The sequence below is a fragment of the Centropristis striata genome, chromosome 2, assembly GCF_030273125.1.
Source record: "Centropristis striata isolate RG_2023a ecotype Rhode Island chromosome 2, C.striata_1.0, whole genome shotgun sequence".
NCBI classification, from domain to species: domain Eukaryota; kingdom Metazoa; phylum Chordata; class Actinopteri; order Perciformes; family Serranidae; genus Centropristis; species Centropristis striata.
Window position 1 is genome coordinate 26,935,976 of NC_081518.1, and position 19,376 is coordinate 26,955,351.

General features: G+C 38.9%; 1 protein-coding gene across 13 annotated transcripts in view; it reads right to left on the reverse strand.

Annotated features, from left to right (window-relative positions):
• Nucleotides 1–19,376, reverse strand: part of neo1a (neogenin 1a) — a 172,117-nt gene that overhangs the window by 81,680 nt on the left and 71,061 nt on the right. For all 13 annotated transcript variants that reach the window (XM_059347774.1, XM_059347845.1, XM_059347800.1 and 10 more), the window contains exons 3-4: nt 5,855–6,130; nt 4,518–4,668 (exon numbers count right to left, since the gene is read on the reverse strand). In XM_059347774.1, the coding sequence (XP_059203757.1) occupies nt 4,518–4,668; nt 5,855–6,130 (427 nt within the window). The remainder of the gene's footprint in view (nt 1–4,517; nt 4,669–5,854; nt 6,131–19,376) is intronic.

Below are 19,376 nucleotides of genomic sequence, written 5' to 3' on the forward strand. Positions count from 1 at the left end.
GCTCAATAACCTGCAGACAAGAGATTAAGCTCACATGAAAGTATCATCGAATCAAGAATAAAATAACTTCAAGGTAACAATAAAACTGAAATTTGGGACCATCTCTCTTCTTTCACTCGCATATTTTCTTTAAAAAAAATAAACTTACTGAAGGACATATTACCAAGACTGATTTTTGTAAGCTAGACCAACATCAGCGAAGGAGAAAAGAGCAGTTTTGAATTATATAAGAGGTGAAGTGGAGTTTTCAATTATGCCCAGTTGTAAATGAGGTTTGCGTTTTTCTAAGGAGGTAAAACTAGCAGGCTTTTGATTTAAATCCCTGACAACATTTGCTTTTGTTCTAACTGTAACACTGTTATACATTGTGGCATGGACAATAGAGTCAAAAGCCACTTTTCATTTGCTTTGTGTGGTTCCCATGGTAGCTCACTGAAATAAAGGCTTCCCATGGACAGAAGTGTGCCTCTGAATAAGTACATACCATTTTGTGTACCTTTTGTTCTCTCACCCAGAAAACAGCAAAGGGAATAAGGTGATGTGTGGGCTTTAGTATGCAAGACATATGTGAAAGAAGGTAACACTGCAGTCAAATAATAGTCCTATTGCAAACAAATTTTCCACACCGTGCTTCTCTCTCTATACACAAGTAAATGCAATGTACACAATCATATTTAAATGAAGGCGAGAAGACAAGGAGGAGAGGAGACGGATGGCTTGGAGGCTTTGGAAGGGGCTTGATTTACATGCTCTGTCAATTCCCTGTTGCTGGCGGACATGCATAATTCATCCATTTTATTGACTGCTGGGGAATTCTATTAGGTGATAGAGTGATACTCCCAAGAACAAAAGATGACTGCCCTTTTCATGAGTGTCATCAGGACCTGTATTTGAAATGAGAAATCCAAAGGCCTGTTCCTCTGCGCACACTGGCACCTGCTATCAATGACACACGGGGCATTTTGTTAAGAATGCCTTTTCAACATGTTGACAGAACAGCTTCAAGTGTTGCATATTCTGTCACGCTGCTGCTGAGCTTAATCAGAATAAATGGTGAGCTTGGTGTCCTTGGCAATAGACTAGCTCAGAGCCAAAATGAATTTGAGTCAAGGATATGGTGAATACATCACGTTATAGTAGAATAAGCCAAAATGTAATTGATCCCGCAAAATCAATCTTTCATTCAAGATGGTGTGTGGAGATACCTCAGTTGAATAATTTTACACAAGACAGCATAATAGATATTCTGAGGAGCATGCCCTACATCTCAATGAAAACCTATATTGACATATAAAATAGAGGTATTAGACCAGCAACTATCTGCTTGGTCACTCTTGTCAATGAGACAAAAAACACACTATTTATATCATTAAAAGCAATCGTTTTGTCTGTAATTGTCATGAAACTTGGTGGAAGGCTCTAGAAGGGGGCCAAAGAGGAAACGATTAAACTTTGGAGTGTATCTTAATCACAGTGTGGATGCAGCAATTATTATTCACTTTTATTAACGATGAGAGATAAAAGCATGTCCTTGACTGAGGTCTGCACATAAAGATTTATTACCGGGGTCACACTACACAATAAAAACCTGATAACAGTCAGACCTGATTACAGTTGGGTATTAGGAATGTTTTTTTAATTTAGGTGAAACGTTTCATAGCTGAAGGCAACGGACATGGTAGTTGTGTTTTCCCCTGGCAAAAAAAAAAAGACGAGCTGTCAGATTTTTGGTCTTCTCTTTTACGATAGGTGTCCTAGTGTTGACCCCCAAGTGTGTACAACTGTGCAAAGCAATAGAAGAATTTTGTTGTTCTTTAATGTCAGTGAACTTAAAACCTTTTGACTATCACCCTCTGCACACTGTATGTATGCTGCACAACCCAACGCTCAAAGTAAGACAAAGCCCTCCTTCTAAGCTGAGAGACAACAAATGTTTCTAGATATAATTCCATTCATAAAATCATGTTTACATACATACATATTTCTTGTTAGTGGTTTCAGCTGGACAAGTAAGGTCAGTTATGATTGGTCAGGATCCAACATGTCACAGCAAGAACTTATCACAGATTTCCTAATTTGACAAGGTGACTATCTCAAAAGACAAAGACATTGTGAAATAAGATCCCAGCATACTGCACTTTTTAAGAGATATATACAGCACTTCAACAGCCAGAAACCAACTTCTCTACAACTGAGAGTAAGACAACCACCTGTTCTAAATTTCCATTTCAGGTCTTTGCTCTGTCCCATCTGTCATCGCCGACATCAAAGAGTTTTATAGCAGCCTTTCAGTCCTACATGGCAATATGGACAGGTGATACAAAAGAAACAGAAATGTCTGTCTTCCAGCAGGTGATGAGAATCATACTAATGAGACTCTTCAAAGACAAAAATCCAACTTTTAACAGAAATCCTCTCTATGGCACATTTTAAAAGACTTTTGAAGGATCCCACTGTGCCTTTAAAAAGTATCCTAAAGTACTTCTGAGGAGTCAGTCAACCAGAGGAACAACTAGAAAGGAATTACAGAGGAGAATTAGACACTCAAGAATCAGAATGTATCCAAAACTACCGTACACGTTTTCATGTTTCACTTCTTTTTGAATCACCTACGTTATCGGCGGCTCAGAATAAAACTTGCTTTCTGCTATTGTGAACACAGACTGAGAGAAAGAAAACAAGAGACATGACCAACTTGAAGCACTGGTGGCAGAAGCTCAATGTGATAATCCCCGCTGTCATTGAGTCACCCTGCCTTCAATTGGTAGCTTTGACACATCTTTATAAACTTTCATCTCATGTCTACAGCTTCAGCATCGCCACTTTCAAGGCCCTGTTTGTGCTGTGCACCAAAGACCAATTAGACTCTCTTTGCAGATTCGCCTTTCTTTCTCCCTTAGACTGTATGCCACACAGATTTTTAATTGACAGCAGCTCTTCTATCTCTCATGTAATGCCTGAGAGGGACAGGAGGCTCTCAAGGAGAAAAAAGAAAGTTCCACTGCTATTCTTTTTAATTGTCAATGTCGTATTAAAAATCAAAAGAATTGGTAATGTATTCGTTGCACAATCCGTTTCTGCTCTGAAGGCAGGAGCATGGAGGTCCACTTCAATATTGCAAAGACTTCCCTGGTTGTTCAGAGTGTGCTTGCTAATTATCAACGGAGACACCCTAGGGGGGCGGGTATGCACGCAATTAGTGTTTTGCAATTAATACAAGGTAGATTAATAAGTACCTTTTTAGACAGTTCCCACTGGAGGTCAGAGGCTCTCACAGAGGATTCCATAGGTGTTAAAGACGTTTAACTTGAAATGTGCTGCTGTGCTTGGAACTAGAGGATGGAAAGTCTAATGATATTCTAGCTCACACCACTTTGGAGCCTTGTGGTTAGCAATGTGATGACCTAACATTTAATTTCACTGAAAGTAGAATTCCCATTCCGTGGCTGGATTTAGACGAATGAGCCCCATTTCGGCTATTTTCTGTTGACCCCACAAGTTGCAGGGTTATTATTCTGCTGGACCGGTACACAGCGTGTAGGTCAACAAAGTGCTTTCTTAATTGGTGAGAATCAAACTTCTCATGTCCATTGCGGTTCTCTCAGAGGGATTTAAGCTGCTCTGCCTGAGTTAATGAGAGCCAGAGGAGTGAGAGCACAGGCGCTGTGACACTCTCTCTTGGCTCTTAATTTGTGAACTTCCCCTCTGCTGGCAACCCTGCAGCCCCATCTCCCAGCTGAAGTGGCTCTGCTGGCACGTCCAGGTCCCCTCCAGGGCTCTCTGACTAGCAGTGGCAGAAAAGCATTAACACCTTGGGGAGCAGGCACCAGGACTAACAGGTTAGCTTTTGGAGACCAGATGCACCGGGGACAAAGGAGCAGTACATTATGGTCTGAGTTGCTTTTTAAAAGCTAGGAATGTGTGAGAGCCAGGGAATGCTGAACACAGCACTGTCTTGCTTTAGAGTAAATGTTGTCAACTTTGATGGGTAAAGGTAATATCCAACAGTTGGCTTGAATAAGTTGCATCAAACCAGTTTCTACAGTCATGGAAAAAATGATTAGACCACCTTTTTTTCTTCAATTTCTTGTTCATTTTAATGCCTGGTACAACTAAAGGTACATTTGTTTGGACAAATATAATGATAACAACAAAAATAGCTCATGAGAGTTTGATTCAAGAGCTGATATCTAGACATTTTCCATAGTTTTCTTGATAATGATTTTGGTTATTATAAAAAAACATGGAAAATGTCTAGATATCAGCTCCTAAGTTAAACTCTTTTGAACTATTTTTGTTGTTATCATTATATTTGTCCAAACAAATGTACCTTTAGTTATGCCAGGCATTAAAATGAACAAGAAATTGAAGAAAAACAGTTGTCTACATTTTTTTCCATGACTGTATATGAGTAAGAGCAGAAACACGCCCAAAGAAAACTTGTAGCATTTTAAGGCTTCCTTAAATTCCAAAACGTTATGTTGATTCAAACGTATAGCCAGAGTTCATGTTCATACCTTTCTTCTAGCAGCTTGTCTCCAAACATCCAACGGACTTGGGGTGCAGGGAAACCAGTGACCACGCAGGGCAGCAGCACGCTGTCGCCCACCGTCTTGGTCACAGCTGCAGGCTGCACCAGGAACTCCACCTTCCTCTCCTCTCCGGTTTCTTTAGACGGGAGAAAGAAATGTCAGGGTTAAGGCTGAGGTTAAAATCGGGGTGAGCAAGTGAAGCAGAGCAGCAACCTTCTACATAACGGGTGTCATCCGTCTTAAAAACTTCAAAAGAACTCGTGTCTGATGGGCACTCCTTCCTTACACCCAAACCAAGAATGGTCAGATGAATAATGTCCATGTTGATGTCTGAGACAGCTGAAGTCTCAGCTCTTTAGGAGTTCAAAGTGATACCATATAATTCCAACTGCAACAGAGGGTCATGTGTGACCACAGCAGGCTTTCAGCACTATCAATTTATGCTAAATCATAATTCTATAAAACTAAAACTGGGATTTTAATTCAAACAAAAAAAACAGAAAAGAATGAAAGCATATTTTCAAACCCTCATCGTCTACCCCGGTTAACGCCCAAGTGACTTTATTCTTAAGCTGATTTGTTGCGACTTCAAAGAAACCAAATAACTATAAATGTATTTCTGTCGCTTCAACATCTGGTTGCATCCAAACAAAATTTCTTTCAATTTCCTTACACAGCTTTATGAGTTTTCCTTCTGTTTGCATCCAGCCCTTTGCCACTCCACCACACACCCTTGGAGGAGACATAGAGAGATAAAGACCCCCACTGGGGTCTTGTTGAAGTCTGATTTATGACCTCTAATATCTTCTCTGTGCTGCCAGGAGCCTGGTGCTTAACAACTCAGTAAATAAAACTTCCAGAGGGGTGAGACGAGACACTGACACAATGGAATTCAACCCCCTTTTGAGCTGCAACTGAGTTACAGCAGCATTACAGATAACCCCACTGGGAGTTCCACCACTCCCTTCGGCATTCATTTTCTTTATGCTAAAGGTAAGAGCAACCCAAAGAGGACACCATGCACCACTTTAATCAAATGATGCACTGAACTATATTTTAATTTCAATTTACTGCACAAGTGGTTCCGCAATAGAAGCTCTAACATAATTGCTCTGTAATCATGGATGTGAAAATGTTTCGATTAACAGGTACTACGAAACACAAGCAAGTAAAAAGCTTTTATTAGATAATTATGGAAGTATAGTGTCCAACAAATCTGTGACTATAAAATCCTAAACCTAGTAAGAAAAGCTCACTGATCTGCATTCCTATTGGATAACATTTCACCCATTGTCTGACAAAGCTTTATTTCCTCAAATTACCTGGCAGTATCTGGAGCTGGGCCTCGTCGCTGGACTTGGACGAGCCCACATTTTCCACCATGCAGCGGTAAAGGCCGGCGTCTGCTTCAGAGGTGTTGCTGATCACCAGGGCTCCGCTGGGCAGTTGGACTAGCCTGGTGCTCAGCTCCAGCGGCAGGCGGTCTTTCTCCCATCTGGTGAAGGGCACCAGATCGGAGTTGACCTCACATGCCATCACCTCGCTGCTCCCTAGATGCACAGTGGCCGGCGATGGCTGGCTGGCAAACCTTGGCATCCCTGAAAGACAATGAGGAGACATGGATGTAAAACCTGCACTCACTTCCAACAAAATTAGATAATCAACAGTATCACCGATTTCTGGCTTTAGAAAAATGTACCTACATAGTTATAGCGAAAGTTGAGGATTTCTATAAGATATGGACGCCTTTCCTTATGTTTATGAACAAAATGCATATACAAATGCCTGGGCACAGATAAGCACTGGCACTGTTATTGTTGATGGTTTGAATCTTGTACCACAGCTAGAGTACTATGGTTATCAACTGAGAGAGAAAAAAAAATAGGATAGTGACCACATTTTATACATTTGCCTTAAACTGTCTTTTTTAAATTTTATTTTATCATTATTATTTAATTAATTAAGCATGCTTAATGATGTGTACTATTACTATTATTATAATTATTATTTATTTATTTTGTATCTTTTTTTTTTTTTTTACTGATTCAATTATTCATTTTCCTCCAATAGGACTGTTGGTTATGAGAGGGAGAGAAGAGATTTTATGACTGTTATTGGTTGTTGTGTTCATTGTGAATTGTTGAATTAAAAACGAACAAACCTCAATAAAGAAAGTTTTGAAAGAAAAAAAAAAACAGTATCACTGATTTACATATTGGTATCAGTGTATATATATGTCAGAATATTGCCGATAAAAACTGGTCTTCACCTTTTTTTCCTTTTCATAAATTCTTTATGTTGGTCAGCAATTGACCGACTGAACATACAGTTGAAAGATGTCTAACTATGTATTATATTTGATCAGTTTTCATTTCTATAATTGGTTGACAATTAAATCAATTGTTTGTATACTGTTTAATAATATAACTATTTTTATTATTTGTTTGTTTAAAAAGTTGCCTTCTAAGTACTTCTGCATAGTGCAAATTCAGTGACAACCTACATAGTCCAGGTCTATTTTCATTTCAGCTAAAGAAATCCAAAATATGAGCTGCTATATCTGTAATCTGTGAATTTTCCCACTCTAAAGATGGTATCGTTCCCAAAATCTCATATGGGTCAGGCTTTAAAGAAAATAACAAATATTTCTATATTATTTCAGAGGTGATAAGGTATTAAGAATTCAAATGTTCTTCCATGAATGTATAAAATATAAAGGCCCTGTTTTCTCACCAGCTTCTTGCTGAGTGAGTAATGGGATTCTGGCTTTTGACTTTGAGGAAATAGCTACGACTGTTATGCCAGTACTGACAGACTGTTTTAAATCCATTCAAATCAACTTTAAACAATATATCTTTTCAAAATATTTGGAAGTAGGCCATACTTTCACTGGGCCAGCCTAGAAAAACAAACACAATGATCTCTGACCTCAAACACTGCAGATAGGCAAGTTTTCAAAACTTGGAATATATGTTTTAAACTATGACAAAATGTATATTTGGGTTAATCCCAACAGAATTCCGGAAGAGACATCTTGCAATCCATATTCAGGACAGATTCTGAGCAGTGATAAGGGCCAAAATAATGCAACCCTCCACCCACCCCCGACCTCCAGCACACATATATCTTCATGCACACAGACACACATACACAACCACCCACACACAGTTGCATAGCACAATCACTTATCCTCGATGGTGGATGTTAATTTACCACGCAGAGCAGGAGACACACAGCACTAATTAAAAAAAGGCTGGATCCACAGGCTGTTTGTGCTGCTGTACCCCGACTTTCATCTCGACGTAAAATAATTATTTCCTGCGTTTGAAACCATTGATCTGAAACCAACACTCGCGGGCCGCGTTCGAAACAATTGCAAACAATGGCTTCAATTAAAAACAACTTACAATGTGTGAATTGCAAATGGTATTCTTGGCTTTATTCGTGAAGAAGGAAGAGTTATTTTTTAAAAAGTAAGAAGGCCACTCCATCTTCAATAAGAATATCATGGTGTGTTATTACCATGGAGGGCCTCTTGAGGTTTTGGACTGACAGTGGTCGTCTCCTTGGTAATGTGTGTGTGAAAGAGAAATGAGTGGATAAAAATATGTGTGACTAAGGATGATGGGGAGGCTTGTTTTAGTCTTTATCTATTTATGAATGCAAGTTTGCCTGCTGTAAACTGTGTTTTTACACAGGAAGTGATGCAGACGACGTGCTGAGTGATGATTTGTCATCTCTGCCCTCTCTCACCTACAGACAGCTCTTCAAATCCCCTGCCAAGAGAGGCTCCGGGGTAAATCACACTTTAAGATAAGGCCCCAACAGCTACAGATTCCCGTCTGGCCTGGGCCAACGTGCACAGCGTCTCCGAGTATATCTCAGCACAATAGTTCAGTTAATATGGGCTTAGCTGATTCCAGTACTGATATTTTTGTATCAAAGCTGCCAATCACCTACTGTATAATCATGCCAGGGTGGAAAAAGCCTCAGCTGAATCATTTAGATTAGAGTCACTGAAGCTCCCCACTGAATCAAATACTTGTTCTTTTTTATGATTAGCAGCTGTAGTGCAGGGTGAATAATCAGTCTAGGCAACGTTAGGGGGAATTCTGGGATATATTTCAGGCTTTCAAGAGGATTTAGTAAGAAAAATAGATGAAATGTTCAAAAAAGAAAGAAATTTTACTGCAGGTTACGTAGCTATAGTCAAATGGATATAATGATAGTTACACAATGTTGTTTTAAGTAATGTTCACTGAATCTGCACGTTCTTTTACATTATTAATGTATCTTTCAAGTTATGCTCATATATGCTGTATATTTGTCTGTATGTGATTCCACAGCATCTTTTTATTTTGCTTCTGCATTATGTTGTTTTTATGCTAAGGAGTGACATGTTAATCAACTTTATTCAATTCTCAAAGTAAACATTATGGGCTTGTAGCTGATATGTAACCAAAGGCCAATATCAGCTCAACATACAGACAGCTGATATATATTTTTATATTTTACACAACAAACACGGACACAAAATGACATGAGCTTACACTGCACTCAATATATTGAACAATTCAGCAGTCTTAAAGCATAATAAACACTTGCAGGAAAACTCCAAGCAAACAAGAGGCATGCACTGGCTTTAAGTGGCACATTAAACTTCAGGCAGAGCTTCGGCCCCACAGAGCAATGACATTTCAAAAGATGAGGTTGAGGATGATGTAGCTAGAGATATACACACAACTTTGGGTAACAGCTTGAGACTTGACATTTGGCCCAAAAGAAGTAGAGTGAAGAGAGACCACCATCAGCTTTTAGATGGTACAGGAGGACAGAGACCTCGGGATGCGTGTTAAGAAGACCGGAGCGAAAGTCATGACTGGAGATACAGGCAGTGTTACACATTATTACTAAACTAAATTTCTGTAACTAGCTATAAAACTGTTGCCGGAAGTCTTCGCCCATATTATCTGATGAAGGAGTTTTCATGAGCTATCTTCATTATTATTATTATTATTATTATTTACATCCCACCATCAGCTGCCACAGATAAAGCGTGTGCCGCTGCCCGCTCCACCATCACTAACCTACAGACTCAACACTAGAATGCTTTTAAAGGAAATTTCCTGGGATTGATAATGTTTGTTTGTGAAAGAATGTGCAAGTCTTGCCTTAGTCAGGGACAGTGTGACACGTTACAATTTAACCCGTCTTTGATTTTGTGAACGATTTGTGTTAAATTTTTAGGTTCACAAATGGAAAAAGTTGACTGGACCTTTGATCATTTTTTAAATGAATTTACCTGTGTTCTTCTGTTTCTTTGAAGTTGATTTAATAACAAGAAAAAGAAAATGTCTTCCATTTTTTATTATTCACGCGCTACCGAATAAAAGGTATGAAAAGAATCGTGGCTCAAAAGTCAAGGTCTGAACTGATCCTTGCATTTGGAGAATGCAAGGATCAGTTCAGATTGTTTTGACTTCTCAGTCCGCAGCGACTCTGCTGTGCTTCCAGCTCTCAATCGACTAATCCTTTATTCCTCCAGCCTCATCACATCTCCAGGCTGAGTTCATCACTTCGCTGTGTCTTACCGGTGGGTCTGTGTGTTTGTGTGTGTGTGTGTGTGTGTGTGTGTGTGTGTGTGTGTGTGTGTGAATGAGTGTATCCATATTCACACAGGCATGACTTAAGATGTAGCCATTGAAGTGGATGCTTGCACATTATTATAACTTGAATATGTATGCTCATGCATGTGTGTTATGTGGACTAGCTAGAGTGTACACAAGCAAATTAAGTGTGGGTCAAGGCAGAGCATTGTAGATGGGAAGTGGTGAGTGTCGACGCTAACACTATCGATTCCAATTAATCACAATTCTGCATTTAAATCGACTGGATGGGAGCTTCATTTTCCACACCCTTGCTCAGCACCATCTATTGAACAGAAGTGCTGTACTACTCTCAACACTTATTACAGAGTGTGATGAGGCCAAATGATTGCAAGAGAGAAATAAAGTCTCAGTGGTCAAAACACAAGAATGGAGGGATTTTTATGCTAATGGAAGCGGTTTCTTTGTTCATTTCAAGCAGCATAATTGAGAGGAAAATGTGACTCTGCTGATCTTATTGTGCCTCTGAACAACATCTTTCTAGAAAATAAAGCGGTTAACCCAGTGGCTGCACCAAATGGCTCCTCCTTATGCAGAGTGGTTCGTTAGATTCACCAAAACCCTACATCATGTGCTCGGCTTTGCCAGCAGAGCTTATAATCATATGAATGCTAATGAATGAATGTGTCTATCATTGGATGGAGATTAGCAGAAAAGAATTGTGCTGCAGAGAGTTACGAACAGGCGTAACGACTGTCTCAGAGCAAAACCGAGGGTAACATTGCATGCACATACACTTAAATCACACAGTTGGGTTTCTACTATTCTTAATTAAAATCAGGTATAGAATAACAATGAGCAGCTTAATGGAATATGCAGAAGGCTTTAAGGATCTCCCCCTAGATTCATCTGAATAAGTATCAAGCTGTAGAATGGCTGCTGTTCATCATGAATTGAACATATAACAGTGCTCTACTGTATGTTACCCAAGGAGTAAGTTAGCTAAGGGCTATATATCCTTATATGGTTCTTGCCTGACAAAGTGCTGTGTTGGAGTGGCAACATGGATGTTTACCCAATTTTCACTGTGAAAATCTGGGAATAAAAATAAATTAACCAATCAAAAAAGTGGGCACAGTTTATGTATCTGAGCATGCTCAAATTTTCCATTCAGCCTGGAAGTGTTTATACCAAGAGATAAGATCTAACTTGAGTGCATCATCTGAATAGAGACAGATGCTTTGCACTGTACTTCCTAACAGCAAAGAAAATGCTCTACTTGACCATTCAGAGTCAATAATCCTGGTATATTTTGCACAAGATTGTTTGAGGCATAGTTTAATTCATTAATGCAATTTATGATATATTTAGATAGATATATATACACACGACTAGATTATAATTCAGATTCATGGATAATAAAACAGTCCAAATCAATTTATCTCTAAAACAACAACAACTGTATTCACAAAGAGGAAGAATAACAAATTAAATGCTGGAGGCTTGGTGGTAAAGGAATAGTCTATATGGTAATTGTTCAAATGCAACAAAAGATTATTTCCATAAAGCTAATCAAGATCAACCACTTTAAAACTGTATTGAACACAAGCAGTTTTATCTAAACCTTCTATTTGGCAGTCAACACTTACACAAATTGCAAAATACACCAAACTTTATGCATTTTTGCGAATGCTGTCAAAAGTCAATTTCGGTAAGAGAGACAGAAACACATGGTACACATGCTGGACAAGTCATGCCTAAAGCCATTATGGGATACTGACTAAAACAATGCATGTTGCAACTTACTCAGCTCTGAACCAATTTGTTTGCTTGAACGACACTTGGATTGTTTTCCAGCTGTGGTTAATGCCCTCTGCTGGCAAACAATTGCCTCAAATACAGCTGAACTTGAATGCAACAGTGGAAATATAAAGAGCCGTAAAGAAGAGCTATTGTTGTTTTATCTGGTCCATCTACAATGGAGCAGAAGATTGGGAGAGCAGCAGTAAATGTTTGGTTTTGGCACCAGTCCCCTTGCAGTCAAAGAGCAGGTCTTTCCAGATTTGACATTTTGCAATCGTGAACAATCAGATGGAAGAAATACATCACAATAGAGGCAGAGATCCCAATTTCTACACTGATAGGAGAGTCAGTAGAGCAGAATGCATAGCAGACACAAGTGGGTCTCTCATTCTTATCACACTATTATTTCCACTACCTCGCTTTCTTTCACCCTCTCTGAATTCAACAAGTTCACGCCCATTCTCTGGAGATTGGTGAAAGTCATTCTGGGATATGTGGGAAATCAATACCTGGAATTGAAGTACACAAGTCAGCTTGAAGGAAAGGGGGTACACTAAAAAGTAAATTAAAGCCCTTCATGTCAGAATAATTCCTAGAATGCACTCTCTGTTACAAATTGATATTTTGTAGTGTGTGGCCATCTAAAGGGAGTTTTTCTTTAAAGCCCAATAATGATACCTTCTCTAGCTCAACCTGTCTCCTACACACAGTCCTCCCTTATCAACATATTATAATTTTGCATCTCCTGCTCACAAAGAAAGACAAAAAACAATTCTATTGTAATATCCTACTGTTTTATGAATTTCACAATTCCGGACAGAGCCAAATCAAGCTTACTGAGCCAAAAAAAGACCAACTTCAGCCAGTGAAATCCAACCCTGGATGAAGACTGAATTAGGTCGAGTGTGAAGACATCCAATCAATGGCAATGAGAATCTCACACTCAGGGTGGGTGGGGGAGTGGTAGTGTAATCAAGCAGTCCAAAAAAAGACAATAAAGTCTGTCAGATCTATTGGCTTAGAGAGGTGTGTGTTTAGGCGGGTTCTAAAAGTATTTCCCTGCTGTAAAATCCTCTCGTACAATATGTACAATATGCGCTTTATTCAGTTCACAGCGTCTTCTGTTCGTGCTCCCTTCAAGGCCAACTGCAGTGTAAGTGATAATTAATTCCCTAATTGAAGGTTTCAGAGCTTCAGGGAAGAATATTTCTAAGGGCTTCCTCCATTAAAGCAAATGACTCAGCCTACATACTTAAGGTTACATTCTTACAGTAAAACAGTAAAGTATTCACGCCTAATTGATATTTTGTACTATGAGAGAATGTACAAGTTAAATAAAACTCCACTCTGTTAAACACAAAGGGGAACTCTTGAAAGTTAAGGAGATATAATTTTAAGTTACCAGTTTATTCTCTACTTGCGTATATTACGTATATCCGTTTAATAGAATGTCTGTTTACTTCCTATCAAGTCTACAGTAACCTGCGCCTCCAATAGTCCCCTTACAGTGTATTTTTATTCTCAAATAAGTCACTTTTCTTTTGGCTGTGTACATTTTTATTTTAGCCAGTCAGTCATCCTAGCTGGCTACTAAAATAAAGAAAAACAGTTATGTCTGTGTGTGGAGTGTTCAACTCGACAGAGTTGTGCTCAGTCCCTCTTTGCTTTTCATCAACTAGTTATTAGATCTACTCCATGTAATTTGACTCCTTTCCAGCTGATGCTAAGCAATACATTCCTAACACAGAGTAAAAGACCTTTCCATTTCATTCTCTGGTATATTTTAAATATGTGGATAGTGAAGATGTTAGTGATGAGTGAGGACGCATTATTTTCTTACATTCTTACATTAAGTTCTAAGTGAATCATTATAATAGTATCATTATAATAGTATAGTAGTATAGGTCATATACGATAAAACACAAAAAAAGCCACCAAGTTAAATCAACACCCTTCTGGCAGTTTCAACAAACTCAATATTACAAGCTGTACTGCAGTAGGATTCACTGTAGGGCCTTGTGTTGGATTGTATTAGCTTGTGGATGTGTATGTTATGATTTGGTGAATCAGTGTATCTTCAAGATGCAGAAACATGTTAAATTTATACTTCTTCTGTACAAGTTTTAGGGATTCCTTGTGATTTTTTTCTTCAGAAATGTTTGATGCTACATCTACAGCTTAAAAAAAAGACATTTCACTTATTTGAGTGTTATGCATCCACTTTGAGTGTTATGCATCCAATTTCAGGCTTTATACATTTCCTTTCAAGATTGGATTAAAAAGTCAGGAGGGCGATTCCTTCTGGGTTTCTGAGACAGCAATGCTGGGTCAAAATGTTGAGAGGGTTTAGCTTGAGAAAATAAATCTCCCATTGGTAAAGCATTGGTTCTGTGTGATTATTAATACATTAATGCACTCTGATGTACACACAAGTTTTGTGCATCAGTGAAGGCAACACTGATGGCAATAAACAACAATCCGATGCAAAAAACTGAAGTTGGCTCATAGAGGCAAATGCTAATATTTCTCCTTTGCTCCATCTGTTAAAAAATGAATTGCATTATAATGCAAAACCCACTAAAATGCATTACTTCCCAACAACATGAAGATAACATTGTTCACCTCGATATCACTCTTAATGAAGGCACTTCAGGGGTTATGGCACACAGAAAAAAAAAGATTATTCTATCTCTCTAATGCAGCTTAGATCATTGGGAAATTTAGCTTTAAGCGTTGCTGCTTTAGTTATGTTCTTAATTGGCTGTGCATGTTGCATGAAAACCACAGTATGAATTCTTTAAATCCTACACCAAGAGGGAGTTTGCTTTCGTTTTTTTGATTTAACACGAATATGAGGTGGACAAAATAGAGCTGATTGAAGTATTTCAAAAAGAAAACCTCAATGTGTAAATACAAAGTTTGAATGGCATGATAGGGGGATATGCATATCCTCCAATTTATTGCAGAAAGACTGTGGGTGCTAATCTAAAAATACATGCAAACATGCAAGTTTCAATCTGTACAACCCACAAGAAAGAAAGGAAAACAGAGTTTACTGCTTTCATACTAAACAAAGTCAAGAGAAGTGAGGGAAACAGGAACTTTGAAGGTCCTGTCAGTTTAGGAAAACATGCTTGCTGATATTCCTCGCTTGCTCCACGGTAAAAGGTAACAACAACCTTCATTCTGCCAGGGGCTGACAGGTGGGAGGTTTTCGAAGACTGACAAGAATGAAAACAGGATTAATTAATGACTGTGTGCTGGAATCTAATAAAGAAGTCACCGAGGCACTTCATCATGCATGAAGCCTGACAAGCCTGACATACTGAGGAAATGATGAAATGCTCGCTGTGGCTGTGTCATCACAACATATTTGTCTTTTGCAACAACAGGAGGGGAGACTGGGAGTGACTGCCATAACAGAAATTATGTTGGACCGTAAAACTTGTCGAAATCTTCATTCATCAAATATGTTCAGTTTTCCATCTGATCATAACAGCTGTCTGTAAACATAAACGTAGAACAATGACACCAGTTTACAACTGAGCTAAATATAGGACTGCTCACTCCAATAACCCTTTGGCACACTGAAACATGTAATGAACAATCAGTGGAAAGACGTGATGTGAGAATGAATCAGGACATTGAACTCTAAAATATATGTACAGAACAATGGCAACCACACCAACATGCCAGCACACTCCCTGACATATAAATGCTTGTGTTGCATACACACATCAGAAGGACAGACAGAAGATGGATGGGAGGCGTTCCACAGGAGTCAGCCTCAGACAGGGCTTCCTATTTTATCTACTGGGCTGTAAAAATGGCTCTCGGGTGCAGGAGATGACAGAAGCAGCATATCCTGACCTTGTAACCAGTCAGTGCCTACAGTAAAACCCTTAGAAGACACCTGCTGTCGCAAAATGACACAACAACCTATTGTTAAATTTCCAACATGACAATCGAAAGACAATGGTGGCAGGAGGCAGAGAGAAAAACAAAATCATTTCATTGTTGAAGACAAAGATGCAAACAGAAGCCTATTGGAGAAGCAGCAGTGTGTTAAGGGCATTGATCCACAGCAGACAGACACCTTTAAGTATGTTAAGCTAACTCTGCAGGGCTTAACATCTCTGATAGCTCTTAGCCAGGGGAGGGATATTTTTAACTGCTAAACCACTCTGGGTGCACACCAGATGTTGCGCAAAGAACGCCCTTCTAAACATTTATGACTATCAGCGGATGGGCCCTGGGGCGCAGCTGCTGTTTAGAGTACAACCGAGGCGAGGAGAAGCCACCTCCGCCTGATTACTACAAGTCTCACTCTTCACAGAAGCCATTTCTTGTTTTTCTTGTTTACAACAATGCTCTGGAAGATAGGCAATATAAAATGCACTTTAAAAGACAGTTACTGTAAAATGTCTGCTCTGAACAAATGGCAGTAACCCGCCGCTCCGTGGTGCGTGTTACAAGTGTGACAAGTTGCTTGTTTGATTGCTGGATTTTGTTGCATATGTTCGTAAGACAGCCTACAATAAAATCACAAGCAATCAATTGTGTGTAGATGGGAAATGACACGTCAGGATGAAGCGCAGTTAGCACTGACAGCTCCTGATTGCCCGTTGTGGGAACAGACAGAAGCAAGACTACACGGAAGCTTGTGGATGGTGATGGATGGAGAAGGACACACGTTGGGACTGGGTTAGTTGTTGCTATGGCAACATCAATGAGAAGGAAATCGAGATTTCATTTTCAAAAATGTTTAAGTCTTCAACAGACAATTGGCAAATGAAAATATATATATATTTTTTAGGATGTGGACTGAAAATGTATGGGAAATGTATCAGATGGAAAGGATAACCTCTTCTGAGACTCGAGATACACCATTATGATGCAGTAACTGATCTGAATTATACACACGCACACACAAACTATATAACTATATATATATATATATATTAACATGTAATGCACATGTCAATCATCTTTATCATGTGCAGTAATAAAATGTATTCAATATTTTTCCTATGTAGTTGATTCAAATGCAAACAGACAGTTAATTTGGGTGATGAATGATTATTTTCAGGACTGGGCTTTCTGAAAACCTCCTCTGTCACAATTTTGAATCAAGTCCAAGTCTTTGAGTCTTTATGAGTTTAATCTTTATGCTGAGACCTCTTCCTATTTTATCAATATTGTTACAGTAAAGTACAGAGTGCTGTCCTTGATTAAAGCAGTGCTGAATCCACACAACTGAACATATGACCCATCCTCATGGCTTTAATTTTAAATGTCAGAAGAATATAAACTTATACAAGGACGAGAGTAACATCAGGCTTTTATTTGATATTACAAAGACCGGGTGCACAAGCCTGTACCATGATGGGCACAAAAACTAAAGTAAATCCAAAGGATAGTCATAATTGGCTAAATCCACACACTAACAAGCTTCATCTTCAGTTTTGATAAGTTAAATTGCACTCTGAGGATTAGGAGGCGCGGTGTCCTCATTGTGTTTACAAGATGCATCGAATCGTTATGCACATGCGACAGGAGGTTACAGTGATTCCAAACAGTCTTTTTTCAGCAGTTAATGTCATTTATCATTAAGCTGGAGGAGCAAACAAAAATATTTTTAGATATTTTTTAATAAGTTCCTCACAAAAAGTGCTGCCCCCTACAACATCTAGTTTTAAACAAAAAAAAAAAAGTTATTTCTATTAATTAATCAACTGGAAATGTATGAATAATTATCTTAAATATCCAACACAAACTGAATAGGAGCTCTTTTGATAACAAAAAGCATGAAATAGCACATAACGAATTTGAGGGTCTTAATCACTTCCAAGGCTGCAGGCAGTAGAAAAGGTGATGGAGCTCAGGAGAAGATGGAACTATTGAACTACTTGTGTATGAACTCATACATGTCATAATGAAAGTCTAATTTCTCTTCTGAATTTTATTCTGGTGCCAGCAGCTGCGACTGAAAGTGTGCATTAGGATATGGGGACATAGCACACATCCTGGTGATGTTATTAATTATTCATGACAGTTTGGCAGAGGTCCAAAAGGCAAAACTACACACAATATAGCATTTTTCAATATTTATGGGTCACACACTCACTTCTCGGCTTTTTGCCTTCAAGTCTCAAGTCAGTGGAGTCTCACAGCAGATGAGAAGCAAGTCTAAAGCTCTAGTATGTAGTATGATATTATGGTTGGGACACATACTGTACATCATTATGTAGCAGTAACAGCTCATCAGGTACACTACTACGTATGATTTACTGAAAAGCTTCAGTCATGTGTGTGTAGCTATAACAAGGAAAACCATGAAACCTGAAAAGCAAAAGGTTTGATTATCTGTCGTCGCTTCTCCACACAGACAAAAACTTGTCAATAGTCGTTACGAGCCATCCGGACAGAAACCGCACCCACACAGCAGGGGTCATTTGTCAGCTTTTGAGATGTCTCTGTGCATGGCCTTGCAGATAAGAAAGAGCTTTAACAACAAATAAATAAATGGGATGCAAGGCTGCAACTAATTATTCTTTTCATTATCAACTAATCTGCAGAATATTCTGTTAATTGGCTGATTAATTTATTTGAATTAATGGTATAAAATTGTGAAAAATGGCCATCACAGTTAAATCAGTTTCCCAAAGCTCAAAGTGATGCCTTAAAAAGACAAAATCCAAAGACTTTCATTTAACCACCATGTAAGACAAAGCAAAGCAGCAAACCATCACATTTGAAAAAGACCTTGCCACGTAATGTTTGTTTATTTTTGAAAAAAGACAAAAAAAGTAATCAGTTATCAAAATAATTGCATTACTAATATACCAATTAACTTACTAATTGTTTTACTGGTCTTATTAGCTCTGGTGGGATGTGTGTACTTTAGTATTTGCTGTATTCACATCTCTAACATTTTAAAGAAGCTACAGGGATGAGACCGTGTATCCATGTTGGACTACTTCTGCATGATCCTCAGTTTGTGACTCAGCATATAAGCGTTTAATCTTTCCTTCCAGGGTATCACATGTCTCTTCTGCTTCCCATGTGCGTTTCACCTGTTCACAGTTAGACCTCCAGCCAAGCCAACTCCCCACAGAATCGAGGAGAAAGGGGCCCTTTTTCATTACAGGTAATTGAGTTATAGCTGAAACAATACTGATTGCATTAGGGCCCTTAATCATGTTAAGGTGTCTTATTTTATCACTGGGAATTTAGCTCATTCTTGGCCCATTTTGAGGCTAACCTTCTGCAGAGGTCGTTGCCACGGGAGACTGTGGCAGCGGCTGCTCCCATTACCCGAGCACAGATAAATGTGTTGGCACTACGACCGTACATCCCTTTGCTCTTTCTGTCTCACCTCCCCCCTTTCCCTCGCTCCCTTATCAGAGCGAAGAGGGGAGGTGGAGGTGAGAGG